The 17,844-nt window shown below is 55.8% G+C and overlaps 1 protein-coding gene across 1 annotated transcript in view; it reads left to right on the top strand.

Annotated features, from left to right (window-relative positions):
* Positions 1–17,844, top strand: part of SGSM1 (small G protein signaling modulator 1) — a 56,337-nt gene that overhangs the window by 24,856 nt on the left and 13,637 nt on the right. The window contains exons 4-15 of the mRNA XM_054173030.1: positions 1,226–1,388; positions 3,198–3,350; positions 4,352–4,419; positions 5,375–5,520; positions 6,193–6,324; positions 7,354–7,478; positions 9,680–9,747; positions 10,128–10,291; positions 11,590–11,719; positions 15,540–15,678; positions 16,319–16,383; positions 17,401–17,546. Of these exons, the coding sequence (XP_054029005.1) occupies positions 1,226–1,388; positions 3,198–3,350; positions 4,352–4,419; positions 5,375–5,520; positions 6,193–6,324; positions 7,354–7,478; positions 9,680–9,747; positions 10,128–10,291; positions 11,590–11,719; positions 15,540–15,678; positions 16,319–16,383; positions 17,401–17,546 (1,499 nt within the window). The remainder of the gene's footprint in view (positions 1–1,225; positions 1,389–3,197; positions 3,351–4,351; positions 4,420–5,374; positions 5,521–6,192; positions 6,325–7,353; positions 7,479–9,679; positions 9,748–10,127; positions 10,292–11,589; positions 11,720–15,539; positions 15,679–16,318; positions 16,384–17,400; positions 17,547–17,844) is intronic.

Raw genomic sequence — 17,844 nt, 5'->3', positions numbered from 1 at the left:
GCCAAAGACCAGGGGAAGCTACTGGCTTCTCCCTCTCTGCCTCCCCCTTACCCTCCTGCACAAAAGGGAGAAGAGACAGAAGTAGAGAAGTTAATAGCAAAACAATGCAGCCAAGGGCAAAGAGAAGCAAGTTGATGTCTCTCTTGGGGAGGAGAGGGGAGAGAGGGGAGGGGAGAGAGGGGAGAGAGGGGAGGGGAGAGAGGGGAGAGGGGGGAGGGAGGAGAGGGGAGAGGGGGGAGGGAGGAGAGGGGGGAGAGGGGGGAGGGAGGAGAGGGGAGAGAGGGGAGGGAGGAGAGGGGAGGGAGGAGAGGGGAGAGAGGGGAGGGAGGAGAGGGGAGAGAGGGGAGGGAGGAGAGGGGAGAGAGGGGAGGGAGGAGAGGGGAGAGAGGGGAGGGAGGAGAGGGGAGAGAGGGGAGGGAGGAGAGGGGAGGGAGGAGAGGGGAGAGAGGGGAGGGAGGAGAGGGGAGAGTGGGGAGGGAGGAGAGGGGAGAGGAGGGGTTTTGGGACAGCTAGTTTTAGTCCCTTATCTCATCCCATGGGATTGTTTAGAATTATCCTTCTTTTCCTTCTTTTACACCCAGCAGTGATTTATTTACATTTTACTACTTGCTGGTCAAGAGCTGTGGAGAATTTTTAAAGGCATAGCCTAAAACTCTCACATAAGGGATTCTACCATTTAAGAAGGACATTGAGAAACTTGAAGGTGTCCAGAGAAGGGCAGCAAGGCTGGGGAGCGGTCTGGAGCACAGCCCTGGGAGGAGAGGCTGAGGGAGCTGGGGTTGCTTAGCCTGCAGAAGAGGAGGCTCAGGGGAGACCTTCTTGCTCTCTGCAGCTCCCTGAAGGGAGGTTGTAGCCAGGTGGGGGTTGGTCTCTTCTCCCAGGCAAGCAGCACCAGAACAAGAGGATACAGTCTCAAGCTGTGCCAGGGGAAGTTTAGGCTGGAGGTGAGGAGAAAGTTCTTCCCAGAGAGAGTTGTTAGCCATTGGGATGTGCTGCCCAGGGAGGTGGTGGAGTCCCCATCCCTGGAGGTGTTCAAGAGGGGATTGGATGTGGCACTTGGTGCTATGGTTTAGTAGTCCTGAGGTGTTGGGTGACAGGTTGGGCTTGATGATCCTTGAGGTCTTCTCCAACCTCATTGATTCTATGGCTGCAGCAGGAGAGGGGCTGTTGTGAGGGGAGCTGCAGGCTCTCCTGCTGCTGCAGCCAGGGCTTCGCTGTGTTGCAGCTGCCGTGGAAGCCTGCGTCCTGCACGGCTTGAAGAGGAGGGCGGCCGGGTTCCTGCGCAGCAACAAGATAGCAGCTCTCTTCATGAAGGTGGGGAAGAGCTTCCCTCAGGCAGAGGAGCTCTGCAAGAAGGTGCAAGACCTGGAGCAGCTCATCGAGAACGCGTAAGGCGCCAGCGCTGCTGGCATCCGTCCCGCGGGGGCCTCCCCTTGGGGCCTGGCTGTGGATCGCAGCCTCCAGCCCACAGGAGAGGGAGGACTAAGCTGTGGTCCCTTCAGCCAAGCACAGTGTTCAGATCATTCACCATTAAAAGAGAGAGAGGATCACAGAATTGTCAGGGTTGGAAGGGACCTCAAGGCTCAGCCAGTCCCAACCCCCCTGCCATGGGCAGGGACACCTCACACTACAGCAGGTTGCTCACAGCCACATCCAGCCTGGCTGCAAACACCTCCAGGCATGAGGCTTCCACCACCTCCCTGGGCAGCCTGTGCCAGGCTCTCACCACCCTCCTGGGGAACAACTTCTTCCTAACATCCAATCTGAATCTACCCATTTTTATTTTGCTCCATCCCCCCCAGTCCTATCCCTCCCTGACACCCTCAAAAGTCCCTCCCCAGCTTTCTTGGAGCCCCCTTCAGACACTGGAAGGCCACAATTAGGTCCCCTCAGAGCCTTCTCTTCTCCAGACTGAGCAGCCCCAACTCCCTCAGTCTGTCCTCATAGGAGAGGTGCTGCAGCCCTCTGATCAGCTTCAGCCTCTCCAGGAGGAATTGCTCTGCCAGTGCAGCAGAGGCTTGTCCTGAGCTGTTGATGTCTTGACCAAACTGCTTGCTCTTCTCAGAGCGTGAGTCCAGTTCCTTAAGGGGCCTCCAAGAGAGCTGGGAAAGGACTTTTTGCAAGGGCTTGTAGTGATAGGACAAGGGACAGTGGCTTTGAGCAGGAAGAGGGCAGATTTGGGACTGGAGATCAGGAAGAAATTCTTTGCAGTGGGAGTGGTGAGACACTGGAACAGGTTGCCCAGGGAGCTTGTGGATGCCCCCTCCCTAGGGGTGTTCATGGCCAGGTTGGCTGAGGCCTTAAGCAACCTGGTCTGATAGGAGGTGTCCCTGCCCATGGCAGAGGGTTGGAACTGGCTGATCCTTGAGGTCCCTTCCAACCTGAAGTGTTCTATGAATTTGGGTCATGTTGTGGTTTAAGCTGGGATGAACAAGTTAGGCCTTGGAACAGGCTGCCAAGGGAAGTGGGGGAGTCCCCATCCCTGGAGGTGTTCCAGAAATCTCTGGGCATGGCACCTTGGGACATGGTTTAATGGCCATGGCAGTCTTAGGCTGGGGGTTGAGACTTGATGATCTTAGAGGACTTTCCAACTGAAACAATTCTGTGATTCTATGATTCTACTTCCTCTGCCCCTTGTCTCCTGCCTCAGGGGCAGCCAAAGTGTCGTCTGCTCCTGAGCTGTCACACTTTATGGACCAGTGCACTCAGCCAGCTGGAACCACTTTTGGTCTGCCTCAGTGTGCAGGGCTTGAACCTGTAGTAATTCAGCCTCTGTGGGGGAAGAGTGGCTTACTCATCCTTGGACAGGAACCAGGGAGATGGATGGAGCAGCTCCCTGGGGCAGGCATTTGGATGCTGTCCTGAGATAAGCTGCTTCGCTTGAGAGGGGAAAGGTGTGGCTTGGAGGACTCTGCTGAGGCAGAGGCTCGTCCTGGGGTGCCCTTACAGTGGGGAGCTGATCCAGTGATGCCACTTCTCCAATGCAGATGTGGGCCTCCTGGAGCACAGGGTGGAATGGGTGAAGGAGCAGCCTCCAGAGCTTCATCCCCGGGTGGCTCCCTGGGCGGCCACCGCAGTCGGCGCCAGCGAGAGCCCAGCCTTGTGCCCCACCACCAGGTGCCACGGGTGCCCTGGGCTCCTGCAGTGCCCAGTGGTGAGGCAGTGATGTTGTTGCCTTCTCCCTTGTGCCTCTCCAGACGAAACCAAGCCCAGGGCATCCCAGAGAACGCGCGGAAGGTGCCAAAGCTGCCCAACCTCTCTCCCCAAGCCATCAAACACCTCTGGATCCGCACAGCCCTCTTTGAGAAGGTCTTGGACAAAATCGTGCACTACCTGGTCGAGAACAGCAGGTGAGTGCTGCCACAAGCCATCCCAACTGCCTCCCAACATCTGCCTCTTCCACTGGTGCTGAAGGTGGTGTTGCCAAGTGGGCCAGGAGGTCCCCGTGGCTGGGCCAGGAGGTCCCCGTGGCTGGGCCAGGCTGTTTGAGTCCCTCTGAATAGAATAGAATAGAATTAACCAGGTTGGAAGAGACCTCAGAGATCATCCAGTCCAACCTCTCACCCAACACCATCTCATCAACTAAGCCACGGCACCAAGCACCCCATCCACTCTCTGTGCCCATCGTGGGGGTTCTGACTGACTCCCTGCTGGCTGGTGGCCACCTAAAATGAAGACAGGCCATGCCTGCCCTGCTGATAGCTGAGTTGTTGGGGACCACACTGTCCTTGTCAGGACAGGATAACCTTTGAAGATCCCCTCCAAGCTGATGCATTCTGGGATTCTGGCAACTGCATGCTGAGGTGTCCTGGAGACCTTACTGCTGTCTACAACTCCCTGAAGGGAGGTTGTAGCCAGGTGGGGGTTGGTCTCTTCTAACAGGCAACCAGCACCAGCAACACGAGGACACAGTTTTCAAGCTGCACCAGGGGAGGTTCAGGCTGGATGTTAGGAAGAAGTTCTTCCCATCAAGAGAGATTGGCCATTGGAATGTGCTGCCCAGGGAGGTGGTGGAGTCCCCATCCCTGGAGGTGTTTAGGAAGGGCCTGGATGGGGTGCTTGGTGCCATGGTTTAGTTGATGAGATGGTGTTGGGTGAGAGGTTGGGCTGGATGATCTCAAAGGTCTTTTCCAACCTGGTCTGGTCTATTCTATTCTATTCTATTCCCCTGAGGTGGTGGTGCTTGCAATGTGCTGCAGGAGGGTGCCATGGCTGGCAGGAACAGCCTGTGAGGGGCTTCTCAGCATGGAGGGTTGGTACAGGAAGAGAAGGGCACTGCAGGGATTTCAAACCAGTGCCTCTGTTGGAGTGGGGGATGCTACAACATGCTGCTCTCTGCTTTCTCTTCTAGTAAGTACTATGAGAAAGAAGCTCTCCTGATGGATCCTGTGGATGGGCCAATCCTTGCATCTTTGTTAGGTAACTCTCCCCTCTTACCCCACTCTGACAGCTTGCTTTCCAAACCCATGTTCCCAGTTCTGTAATCTGGGGTGGGCAGCACAGTTGTTTTCTAGTAAGAACTTCAGAAAACTTAGTAGCCCTGGGCAGGTGGAGCCCCTGTGAAGACAACATGATGTGCAGAGGGTTAGGGTTAGGCTGAGCTTGGGAGCTTCCTTGCCTTGCAGAGGCTTCAGAAGTAGTGAGGGGCACAAACCAGGGCTGAGGCTGGGGTCTGGGAGTGTGGGGCTGCAGCACAGACAGGGCTCAGAATGGACATGAGTCAGCAATGTGCACTTGCAGCCCAGGAAGCCAATGACATCCTGGGCTGCATCAGAAGAAGCATGGCCAGCAGATCCAGAGAGGGGATTCTGCCCTGCTGCTCTGGTGAGACCTCACCTGCAGTGCTGTGTCCAGCTCTGGGACCCCCAACACAAGAGGGATGTGGGTCCAGAGGAGGACACAAAGATGATCAGAGAGCTGAAGCACCTCTCCTATGAAGACTGGCTGAAAGAATTGGGGCTGTTCAGCCTGGAGAAGAGAAGGCTCCAGGGAGACCTTACAACTGCATTTCAGTATCTGGAAGGCTGGGGAGGGCCTGTTCAGAAGGACCTGTGGGGATAGGATGAGTGGCAGGGGTTTGAAACGGGAGCAGGGGAGATTCAGGTTGGACATTAGGAGGAAATTCCTCACAGTGGGAATGGTGAAATACTGGAACAGGCTTCCCAGAGGTGTAGTGGAGGTCCAAACCCTGGAGACATTCAAGGTCAAACTTAATGTGGGCTGGAGATGTCCCAGCTGAGTGCAGGGGGCTTGGACAAGATGCCCTTTGAGGGTCCCTTCCAACCCGATGCGATCTGTGAGCTGACCTCCGCCAGAGGAACACCTCCACCACCCTCCTCATGCCTGTGATTTCCACCTCCCCCTCTCTGTGCAGTGGGCCCCTGTGCCCTGGAGTACACCAAGATGAAGACTGCTGACCACTTCTGGACAGACCCCTCAGCTGATGAGCTGGTTCAGAGGCACCGGATCCACAGCTCCCACTGCCGCCAGGACTCTCCCACCAAGCGCCCGGCGCTCTGCGTGAGTGTGGCAGGGACAGGCCCTCACTCTGCCCCTCCTGGGCTGCACAGGCAGCCAGGGCTTGAGCCTCTGTCTGTTTGCAGTTCTGTGACACCAGCCCTCTGATGGGAGAAGGTAGAAAAGTGCAGCTATTTGAAGTCTTCCAGCCCAAAGTGCTGGGCACGGGGGCCATGGAGACGGCAGGGGTGCTGGCCCACCGTGGTGCTGCGTGGTGGGGCCTCTGCCCTTGGGGAGCATCAGCTGTGAATGGAAAGCAAAAGCAGCTGAAGCAGTGCTTCTCTGCTCTGCTTGTTGCACACAAAGCACACTCCTGGGGCTTCTCTGAGTACACTTGGCCAGAGCCAGGCATCCTCTTAGAGGACACAAAGGGACAGGTTTCATGTTGTCAGGCACTGAAACGGGCTGCCTGGGGAAGTGGTTGACTCATCCTCCCTGGAGGGGTTTAGAGGATGTGTGGATGGGTTAGCAGCAGCCTTGCTAGTGTTAGATAATGGTCAGACTCGATGAGCTGGAAGGGGCTTTTCCAACCACAACGATTCTGTGGCTCTCTTTCTAGCAGTGAGCTTTCTGAAGGGTGCAAGTGAGGAGGGAAGGAGCTCCAGGAGAAGCTTTCTGAGAGCAGGAGGTGTCTGTGCTCACCTCACCTCACCTCTGTGGGTGGATCTCTTCCAGATCCAGAAGAGGCACTCGAGTGGCAGTATGGACGACAGGCCCTCGCTCTCTGCCAGGGACTACGTGGAGTCCCTGCACCAGAACTCCAGAGCCACCCTCCTCTATGGCAAGAACAATGTCCTGGTGCAGCCAGTAAGTACCTGCTGGGGCACAAAGTGCTGCTGGGCAGTTCTGTCCCACCTTGCTCCTCAGTGGAGGGAAGCCCAGGCCACAGAGACGTTCCATGGGCTGGAGCAGCTCTGCTGTGAGGGGAGGCTGAGGGAGCTGGGGTTGTTCAGCCTGAAGAAGACTTCTGGGGGGACCCTTAGAGCTGCCTGCCAATACCTGAAGGGATCCTGCAGGAAGGCAGCAGAGGGGCTTTTCACAAGGGTGTCTAGAGACAGGACAAGGGGGAATGGTTTGAAGCTGAGGGAGAGCAGGGTTAGGCTGGAGCTTAGGAGGAAGTTCTTCAGTATGAGGGTGGTGAGACTCTGGAATAGGCTGCCCAGGGGGGATGTGGGTGCCTTTCCCCTGGAGGTGTTGAAGGCCAGGTTGGATAAGGCCTTGAGGAGCCTGGTCTAGTTGAGAGATGTCCCTGCCCATGACAGGAAGGTTGGAGTAGATGATCTCTAAGGTCCCTTCCAACCTAAGCCAGTCTAGGCCTCTGTGATTTTTGATCTGGGCAGACAGTGACAGGACTGTGCTTGCTGAAGTCCTTGTCATGTGGATCCTCTCAGTGGAACAGAAGAGCTCTGCTTGTTACCAAGGAGAAACTGGCTGCTCTCCCTGCCTGCCCTTGACCAGAAGCCACAGAATCCTGCTCCTGTCCCTTCCTGTAGTCAAATAAACAAAGGGCAAACAACTCAGTTTAACTTAAATTACTTAGTTTAAGTTTAAACTACTTAGTTTAAGTTTGCCTCAACTGAACAGCAGCTCCCAGCCCTTTCCCAAGCTGGGGAAGTGTCCTCTTGTCTCTGCTGGGAGGTTTTGCAGGGCCACTGTGGGTTCCCCCAGTGGCTGTGCTCAGGGGCAGCAGACAGGGCTGTGTCTGGCCCAGGGCTGTGTAGGGCCCAGGGCTGTTCTCCAGGGCATGGCTCAGCCTCACTGCTGGTACTTCATGCTTGTGGCATCTTCCAGCCTGCTCTCAGCAGCTCCTTTTCTCCCTGTGTTTCTCTTCTCAAGCGAGATGACATGGAGGCCATCCCAGGGTATCTGTCCCTTCACCAGACTGCTGACATCATGGCCCTGAAGTGGACTCCCAACCAGCTGATGAATGGCTCTGTGGGGGATCTGGACTATGAGAAGAGGTGACTGGCTCCCAGTGCACAGGTCCTCGGGTTCAGAGCTGGGATCTGATGTCCAAGTCGTTGAGCAAAAAGGCACAAAAGTCATCCTGGAGTCAGGGCAAGGAGGCCTGAGGTGGTGGGAGGTGGTGGGAGGTGCTGTGCTGTTGCTGGGCAAGGCTCTCAGTGAGCTGTGAGGTGCTTGTTCTGGATCTTCTCTGCACACTGCCCAGTGCCTTTAGGTTTATGGTGCTTAGTTTAGTGTGGGGAACTCATCAACAAGGGCAGAGCTTCTGCAGAGTGAGAGGGAACTTCAGCACTTCCCAGATGATCCCACCTTGGTGACAGAGGCTGTGCCATCCTGTAGCTCTGTTCTGCTGCAGCCTGCAGCTGATCCTGCATGCAGGTCCTCAAAATCCCTTGGGTCTGTTGGAGTCCATGAAGCTCATTCCTCCAGGGGGGCTGAAGTCTGCTTAGTTTGCTCAGCAGGGTGTGTTGCCATGCCCTGAGCTCACCTCATGGGCTGCTGGCATTTCCCCTGATAGCTGCCATCCTTTTAGCTACAGAGCCATGCCAGGTCCTATTTGACCTGAGGAGCAAAGCAAACACAATCCCTTCCCACCAGCAAGCACTCCAGGAAAGCTGGAGTGTGTAGGACCACTGGTTCCTTGACCCAGGGTAAAGATCTTCTTCAGCAAAACTTGTTCTCAGTTTTGTTTGTTCTCAGCTGGAGTGTTTTGGGGGTTTTGTTTACCTGTGTTCTTTTCATCTCCTCTGTCTTCTTGGCCCCTGGGCCATTCTGTTCTGCCTGGCACCTTCCCCCTAAACCCCTATTTTCATCTCCACCCTGTTTTCCTGAGTTCTTGACTTGGGCATCAGCCTGAGCTCTGAAATTTCCCAGTGTCATGCTGTGACCAAGGAAGAGAGGAGCCAGCTGGCAAAGTGAGTATGGCCCTAGGAGGAGTGACTCTTCTGCACCCTTCCTCTCCTTCACTGACTTGCTGAAGCCATTTGAAACCCCCTTCATTTGCAGCACTGTTGTGGTGACTTGGCAGATAATGCTGCTCAAAACCTGGCAGCCTGGTGGGATGCTGTTAAAGGCTGCCACCCTCACAGAGCAGGGCTCATGCAGGGCTCTCCTCAGCAATCAAACCCTGCCTGAGGCCATGTGTCTTCTGGAGACACCTCCAGCTTCCTCCTGCTGTCTCTGTCCCTCTGCCCTTTAGCTGCAGAATCATGCCAGGACTCATTTTGCCTGAGGAGCAAAACAAACCCTGTGTGAGGCCATGTGTCTCCTGGAGTCATCTCCAGCTTCCTCCTGGTGCCTCTGTCCCTCTGCCTGGTGATCAGCAGCTCTCCAGTGTTCTCTAGATTTGCTCAATCCCCCTGAGGTGCCTCTGTTGAGTGAGTGCAGCTCTTAAACAGGAGCAACTGGCACCAAATCTATATTCAGCTCTAAATAAACCCCACAGATTGTGAGGTTTTATTTCCCCCTCCCCTGGGGACAGGAGCTCAGCAGAGCAGCAGCCCAGGCCCAGCCTGCATCTTCCCTAGGAGCTGCTCCTCCCAGGTTTGTGGGGTTCTCACAGCACCACAGCAAAGTGGAGAGGGAATCTTTTCTGGGGTGCTTAGAGGAGGTCCTCAGCTCTGCAGGGTTCCACAGCCCTCCCTGCAGTTAGCAGGGTCCATGGGCCCCTTCTTTGTGTCTAGAGACAAGGAGAAGCAGCCTGGGGCAGGTGGGACTGGGCTTGTCCTAGCTGTCTACAACTCCCTGAAGGGAAGTTGCAGCCAGGTGGGGGTTGGTCTCTTCTCCCAGAACAAGAGGACACAGTCTCAGGCTGTGCCAGGGCAGGTTCAGGCTGGATATTAGGAAGAAGTTCTTCCCAGCAAGAGAGATTGGCCATTGGAATGTGCTGCCCAGGGAGGTGGTGGAGTCTCCATCCCTGGAGGTGTTTAGGAAGAGCCTGGATGAGGTGCTTGGTGCCATGGTTGAGCTGATCAGATGGTGCTGGGTGATAGGTTGGACTTGATGATCTCCGAGGTCTCTTCCAACCTGGTTGATTCTATTCTAACTGAGCTGTAGTGACAGGGAGAGTTACTGATTCTGGAGGGATGTTGTCACTTACTCAGGCTGGCCTTGTGGCAGTCACACTGCTGCTAGGACCTCATCCTTCCTGTCCTAGCTGTCCCTGAAGCTCAGAGCTTGCTCTCTTTCTCTGCTCCAGCGTGTACTGGGACTACGCCATGACTATCCGCCTGGAGGAGATCGTCTACTTGCACTGCCACCAGCAAGGTAATGCCACAGTGGGGGGCTCCTGGAGGCTCTTCTCACCCTGACATCTGCTCCATTAGGTCTTTGTGGAGTGCCCATATGGAGATTCAGCCCCAGGGTGTCCAGAGCTTGGGGTGGTTGGTCACTGCTGTGTAAGTGCTTCAGACATGCTCCTGGCTGCGGTGCTGGGCTGGGGAGTGCTCCCTGCAGAGCAATGCTCTGTGGTTCTCCAGGCTGTGAGCTCCTAGGCAAGCCTTCTCCAGAGCCCCAGAAGAATCCAAATGAAGAAGAAATTCTTTCTTTTCCATACCAGCAAGACAAAGCCTTCTTGCCCTCTGCATTTTTAACTGCCAGTGTTTGCCCCGTTCGTGACTCTGTCTCCTCTCCGCTGTCGCCAACAGTAGACAGCGGTGGGACGGTCGTCTTGGTGAGCCAGGATGGCATTCAGAGGCCCCCACTGAGGTTCCCCAGAGGAGGACACTTGCTGCAGTTCCTGTCCTGCCTGGAGAATGGCCTCCTGCCCCATGGGCAGCTGGATCCACCCCTCTGGTCACAACGAGGCAAGGTAGGCACCCCAAAGTGGACTTCAGGAGTCTCAATGTCCTTCTTAAACTGAGGAGCCCAGAGCTGGACACAGGACTCAAGGTGTGGCCTGAGCAGTGCTGAGCACAGGGCAGAATGAGCTCCCTGCTCCTGCTGGCCACACTTCCTGATGCTGGTCAGGATGCCATTGGCCTTCTTGGCCCCCTGGGCACACTGCTGGCTCATGTTCAGCTGGCTGTCAATCAGTAACCCCAGGTCCCTTTCTGTCTGTCTGCTCTCCATCCACTCTGACCCCAGCCTGTAGTGTCCAGAGAAGGGCAATGAGGCTGGGCAGAGGCCTTGAGCACAAGCCCTGTGAGGAGAGCCTGAGTGAGCTGGGGTTGCTTAGCCTGGAGAAGAGGAGGCTCAGGGGAGACCTTACATGCTGTCTGCAGCTACCTGAAGGGAGGTTGTAGCCAGGTGGGGGTGGTCTCTTCTCCCAGGCAAGCAGTGGCAGAACAAGAGGACACAGTCTCAAGCTGCACCAGGGGAAGTTGAGGCTGGAGGTGAAGAGAAAGTTCTTCCCAGGGAGAGTTGTTAGCCATTGGAATGTGCTGCCCAGGGAGGTGGTGGAGTTCCCATCCCTGGAGGTGTTCAAGAAGGAATTGGACGTGGCACTTGGTGCCATGGTTTAGTTAGTCATGAGGTGTTGGGTGCCAGGTTGGACTTGATGATCTTTGAGGTCTTTCCCAACCTTGTTGATTTTATGATGATTCTTTGGAGCCCAGGGCACTGCAGGCTCTTGCTAATGCTCCCTTGTGGAGTGCCTGAGAGCAGAGCTGATGGGCAGCACCCTCTGCCTGACATTAGGGAGGCCTTCCAGCAACTGAAGGGGCCTACAAAAAAGCTGGGGAGGAACTTTTCTCAAGGGCTTGATAGTGATAGAATGAGGGACAATGGTTTTGAGCCCTTGAGGGCAGGTTTAGACTGGAGATGAGGAAGAGTGAGGGTGGGCAGACACTGGAACAGGTTGTCCAGGGAGGCTGTGGATGTTCAAGTCCAGGTTGGATGAGGCCTCAAACAACCTGGTGTAGTGGAAGGAGTCCCTGCCCATGGCAGGGTGGGTGGAACTAGATGATCCTTAAGGTCCCTTCCAACCCATCCAGGATTGCATTCACCATGGAGCTGAAAGCTTAATCCAAAGGCTCCAGCCCAGGGCAGGTACAAACATCCTCTGGTCTGGTGAAGGCCATGCCTTTGTTGGGCAGTTTTGGCCCATCAGGCAGTGCCCCCTCTGGCCTGCAGGGGGTGGCTTGTGAAGAGCAGCTTTTGTTCACCCAGGGAAAGGTCTTCCCCAAGCTGAGGAAGCGAAGTCCCCAGGGCTCCTCCGAGTCCGCGTCCGACAAGGAAGACGACGAAGCCACGGATTATGTGTTCAGGATCATCTACCCAGGGACACAGTCTGAGTTTGGTGAGTGGGCTGGCAGAGAGCCTCTCAGAGGGGGTTATTATGGGGGGGGTGAGCTGGGGGGCACACCCCTGCCCTGGGGGATGGTCCCAGGGCAGTGGGCTCTGCGTGTTACAGCTTCGTTTGGCACCACGGATGGGCTGGGGGGGGGTTAGGTTTGGTTGGTTTAACCTTTCCCTTGCTACCAAATCCTTCTGCAGCTGCACAACAGGGCCACCACTGCCCTAGTGCTTGGGAAAAGCACCTTGCACGTGGTTTCAGCAGTGGGGTTCACTCTGGTCAGTTTTCAGCATCACAAGCCTCCAGGGCTGATTCTTCTCTTGCTGTCCTCAGGCCAGCTTGGCAAGTGCTGCATGAAGTCCAGCTCTGTTGCTTCTGCAGCACAAAGGAGAGGCTACAGCACCCTTCTCTGGCTGCTGCCATGCTGGACCCATGTATCTTCCCTCCCTGGCTCACAGGGTAGTGGTGCTGCTAGATAGGATGGTGCTGCTAGGTAGAGGATGCTGCTGGATCCACCAAACCAGAAATCTGGTGAGACCCCACCTGAAGTTCCGAGTCCAGTTCTGGAGCCCCCATTACAGGAAGGATCTGGAGGTGCTGGAGTGTGTCCAGAGAAGGGCCATGAGGATGAGCAGAGGGCTGGAGCTCCTCTCCTATGAGGACAGGCTGAGGGAGTTGGGGCTGTTCAGTCTGGAGAGGAGAAGGCTCTGAGGAAACCTTATTGTGGCCTTCCAGTATCTGAAGGGGGCTACAAGAAAGCTGGGGAGGGACTTTAGAGGGTGTCAGGGAGGGATAGGACTGGGGGGAATGGAGCAGAACTAGAAATGGGGAGATTCAGATTGGATGTGAGGAAGAAGTTCTTCCCCAGGAGGGTGGTGAGAGACTGGCACAGGCTGCCCAGGGAGGTGGTGGAAGCCTCATCCCTGGAGGTTTTTAAGAGCAGGCTGGATGTAGCTCTGGGCAACCTGCTGTAGTGTGAGGGGTCCCTGCCCATGGCAGGGGGGGTTGGAACTGGCTGATGCTTGTGGTCCCTTCCAACCCTGACATTTCTGTGATCCTCTCTCTCTTCAGTGGTGAATGATCTGAACACTGTGCTTGGCTGAAGGGACCACAGCTTAGTCCTCACTCTCCTGTGGGCTACCAGGAACACCAGAGCTGACTTTTATAAAGGGGGGAGAGCCAAAAGTGGCACAGAAAAGTCATGGAGTGCTTTTGAGAAGTGAAATTGGATCAGAACCTTGTTCCTTGATCTCTGAGGCTGGAAGGGTGCAATCACCTCTGCTGTGACTCCTCCATCAGACCAGCTCAGATTACACTTCCTTCTCCCTGCCTTTAGCTGACTAATGCAATTCAGTGAGTCAGACAAAAACCTGAGTGAGGCTAAAATAGCAGAGGGAGATGTTCGGCTCTGGAGCTTCCTTTTGATCATCTACCCCTTAAGGTACCCTGCTGGGGGCCACATTTGCCGTGCGATGAATCGCTGCCATCTCCTCAGCCGGTGTCAGCAGAGCCTGTGCAGTGCCCGTGGGCCTCCCCAGAGGGGGCTGGAACCGCATCAGCTCGCTCCTCCCTGCAGCTCCATCCTGTCTCCCCTTTCAGTTGTGCCCTTCTCCTCTCTCCGTGTTTCCCTCAGTCACCATTAATGGCAGTTCTCACCCATTCCTTGCCTCTGTGATCGCCGCCGCTGCGAGGGGGACAATGGAGAGGACTCCAGCTGCAAGCAAGACCGTGGTGACCCCTAAATGGTTTCTGAGTCTTCCCATCACGGCTCGACCCCTCCTTGCTGCTCTGAGGGCCACTGAGCATCTGTGTAATGTGTCTGGTTCCACTGCCTGCCCATGTTGTCACTTGGCCCTTCCTGCAGAGGTGTCCCCTGGCCCTGACCTCTCAGCACCTGCTCACTGAGAGGGCAGTAAGCAGGTTTCAGCATTCTGCTTGCTGTCAGTTAGAACAGAATGGAATTAACCAGCTTGGAAGAGACCTTTGAGATCATCCAGTCCAACCTCTCACCCAGCACCATCTGATCAACTAAACCATGGCACCAAGCACCCCATCCAGGCTCTTCCTAAACACCTCCAGGGATGGGGACTCCACCACCTCCCTGGGCAGCACATTCCAATGGCCAATCTCTCTTGCTGGGAAGAACTTCTTCCTAACAGCCAGCCTGAACCTCCCCTGGCACAACTTGAGACTGTGTCCTCTTGTTCTGGTGCTGGTTACCTGGGAGAAGAGACCAACCCCCACCTGGCTACAACCTCCCTGCAGGGAGTTGGAGAGAGCAAGAAGGTCTCCCCTGAGCCTCCTCTTCTCCAGGCTGAGCAACCCCAGCTCCCTCAGCCTCTCCTCCCAGGGCTGTGCTCCAGACCCCTCCCCAGCTTTGTTGCCCTTCTCTGGACACCTTCCAGCACCTCAACATCTTTCCTAAACCAAGGGGCCCAGAACTGGACACAGGACTCCAGGTGTGGCCTGAGCAGTGCTGAGCACAGGGCAGAATGAGCTCCCTGCTCCTGCTGGCCACACTGTTCCTGATATAGGCCAGCATCACAGAGTCAGTGAGACCAAGATGAATGAGATGATGGAAGCCTCATCCCTGGAGGCTTTTAAGGCCAGGCTGGATGTGGCTCTGAGCAACCTGATCTGGTGTGAGAGGTCCCTGGAACTGGCTGATCCTTGAGGTCCCTTCCAACCCTGACAATTCTATGACTCTGTGAGTCTGTTTGCAGCTGGAAGCTGGAATTTCTACCATGATTTGGTTTCCAAGGTGGAGCAAAGAGGATTATTCCTCAGTAGATCTTCTTTCTGCATCCCAGAAGTTCCCCCTTACCACAATGACCTTTTCCAGGGGCAGAGGCAGGTCCAGGCCAGGCCACCAGCCCTCCTGCATGGCCCCATCCATGCAGGATCCAAGGCCACTCCAGTAGCACTTTGGAGCTTAAACAGGGATTTAACAAGTGACAACATGAAGAGCTACTTCCTTCTGCTGTCCCTTCACGACCTCTCCATCAAAGAGATGATCTCCTGCCTTGTGATTTGGATGCTTCTTTCTTTCCCTGGATCTTGGGTGGGATTCTGATGTTGGAGAGATGGGGGCTTTTTCCTTCCAGTGATCCACCCTTCCTGCAGCAGTGGTTGATTCCCATCCTGGTTTCTTCCCCCTCTTCTCCCCCTCTTCTCCCCCTCTTCTCCCCCTCTTCTCCCCCTCTTCTCCCCCTCTTCTCCCCCTCTTCTCCCCCCTCTTCTCCCCCCTCTTCTCCCCCTCTTCTCCCCCTCTTCTCCCCCTCTTCTCTTCTCCCCCTCTTCTCTTCTCCCCCTCTTCTCTTCTCCCCCTCTTCTCTTCTCCCCCTCTTCTCCCCCTCTTCTCCCCCTCTTCTCCCCCTCTTCTCCCCCTCTTCTCCCCCTCTTCTCCCCCTCTTCTCTTCTCCCCCTCTTCTCCCCCTCTTCTCCCCCTCTTCTCCCCCTCTTCTCCCGCTCTTCTCCCCCCTCTTCTCCCCCTCTTCTCCCCCTCTTCTCCCCCTCTCTCTCTGGGTTGGGTGTTTGTTTTCAGCAGCTGAAGATCAGCTTGTTGAAGGCACTGCAGTTAATCAGCAGGTGTTTTTCTCTCACTCCCTCATCCATGCTCTTTGCTTCCTTTCCTTTCTCCTGAGCTCACCAGTGCTGGTGCTGTGATTACCTGGTGTGGGTCCTCCCTGGTTGCTGAGGTCTCCTGGGGAAGAATTTGGGATGCTGCATCAAATCAAACCTCTTCTCTCTGTTGACCTCCTGTGGCTCCCCTGCCTCTGGGGCAGTGCCAGCAGCTGATGGTGCTCTCTCTGCCCTCTTACAGTGCCCCAGGACCTGATGGACACACCAGGTGCTGGCCTGCCTCCCATGTGGCAACCCAGCACCCGCAAGTCCTCCTGCTCCTCCTGCTCTCAGAGTGGCTCCTCTGATGGTGGACCATCCAATGGCTGCAGCCATGAGAGGTATGGTGGCTCTGCTGCTTTCTTGGAGAGGTAAAAGATGGTTGGAGGGGAAAGCCCAGCTGGCTGGCTGAACTAGAGCAGTTGTGGTGCAAGTGGTGTCTCCAGCCTCAGCTTGGTTGTCCAAGAACCGTCTGCAGGGCCCAGTGGGACATGTCATAGAATGATTACAGCTGGAAAAGCCCTCTAAGATCAGGTTCAACCATCAGCCCAACACTACCATGGCCACTGAACCATGTCCCAACATGCCATACCTCTATGTTTTTTGAACACCTCCAGGGGTGGGGACTCCACCACCTCCCTGGGCAGCCTGGACCAATCCCAGACCACTCTTGCAGCAAAGAAATTCTTCCTCATGCCCAACCTAAACCTACCCTGGTACAATTGGAGGCCATTTCCTCTTGTCCTATTGCTGGTTACTTGAGAGAAGAGACCAACAGCCTCCTCACTACAACCTCCTCTCCAGGCTGCAGTGAGGTTTGGCCCTTCATCTGAAACTTCTCAGCTGCTCTGTGGCCATGTCCTGGCAGCAAGAGGTGCCACAGTGCACCTCTGAAGGCGAAGCTGGAGCAGTCAGAACCAAAGCAGGGGCTGAGGACATCCATGGAACACTTCTTCTCACATCCCATGTGTTTCTTGGCAGAGCTCCACTGAAGCTGCTGTGTGACAACATGAAGTACCAGATCCTCTCCCGGGCCTTCTACGGCTGTGAGTACTGCTCCCATCCATGGTGCCTTGAGATGTGTGATGGGCAAGGGATGGAGTCCTGGACTCTGGGCTCATAGTGGTGCTGAGGCAGCAGGGCAGTAGCCAAGGGTACTGGGACCTGTCTGGTGCATTCAGGGCTGTTCTCAGGACTGCAGCAAACATCTGAACTCTCCTCCTCAGACTTCAGCCCAGCGAGCAGCCGTGCTGGTGGCCCAAGAGCATGAGATGCTTGCCTGTCCCAGTAGTAGCTCCCTGCTTTGCTGGCTTAGCCTGGGTGTAGCTTCAGAGGGTCTCCTTCAGGGACCAGGTTCATCAGAGCTTTCTCCTGCTCTTCTCTCAGTTCCCTGGCTGAACTTGCCCCAGTGGCCAAGAAAGCCAATGGCATCCTGGCCTGCAGCAGGAACAGTGTGGCCAGCAGGAGCAGGGAGCTCATTCTGCCCTGTGCTCAGCACTGCTCAGGCCACACCTTGAGTCCTGTGTTCAGTTCTGGGCTCCTCAGCTTAGGAAAGATGTTGAGGTGCTGGAAGGTGTCCAGAGAAGGGCAACAAAGCTGGGGAGGGGTCTGGAGCACAGCCCTGGGAGGAGAGGCTGAGGGAGCTGGGGTTGCTTAGCCTGGAGAAGAGGAGGCTCAGGGGAGACCTTCTTGCTCTCTCCAACTCCCTGAAGGGAGGCTGTAGCCAGGTGGGGGTTGGTCTCTTCTCCCAGACAAGCAGCACCAGAACAAGAGGACACAGTCTCAAGCTGTGCCAGGGGAGGTTCAGGCTGGCTGTTAGGAAGAAGTTCTTCCCAGCAAGAGAGATTGGTCATGGGAATGTGCTGCCCAGGGAGGTGGTGGAGTCCCCATCCCTGGAGGTGTTTAGGAAGAGCCTGGATGGGATGCTTGGTGCTATGGTTTAGTTGATTAGATGGTGTTGGGTGATAGGTTGGACTGGATGATCTCAAAGGTCTCTTCCAAGCTGGTTAATTCTGTTCTGTTGTGTTCTGTTCCACTCCTGTCCTGTCCTCTGCCTGCTGCAGGGTTGGCCTATTGCCGCCACCTGTCCACGGTGCGAACCCACCTGTCCGCGCTGGTCAACCACAGCATCGTGTCCCCTGATGTGCCCTGCAGTGCCAGCTCAGGGCTGACTGTGGACATATGGCAGAGATACCTGCAGGACACCACGGTAGGGCCAACCACTCTTGGGGTCTGCCACTTGTGGTGGCCTGGGGATCTCCGGGGCAGGGGCAGTTAAGCGGTTGCGGCGTGGTAGGGTAAAGCGCATTGGGGAACTTCTCAGAGAGCCTGCCTGGGCCTTCTGGTCCTCAACAAGAAGGGCTGGGGCCAGCTCTGGAGTCCTCAGCGCAAGAGAGACCTCTTGGAATGGGGCCAGAGGAGGCCACAACAATGGTGGGAAGGCTGGAAACCCTCTGCTGTGAGGCCAGGCTGAGAGAGCTGGGGTTGTTCAGCCTGCAGAACAGAAG

The sequence above is a fragment of the Dryobates pubescens genome, chromosome 25 (genome assembly GCF_014839835.1).
Source record: "Dryobates pubescens isolate bDryPub1 chromosome 25, bDryPub1.pri, whole genome shotgun sequence".
In the NCBI taxonomy this organism is placed as follows: Eukaryota; Metazoa; Chordata; class Aves; order Piciformes; family Picidae; genus Dryobates; species Dryobates pubescens.
This window is presented reverse-complemented; position numbering and strand designations above follow the sequence as displayed.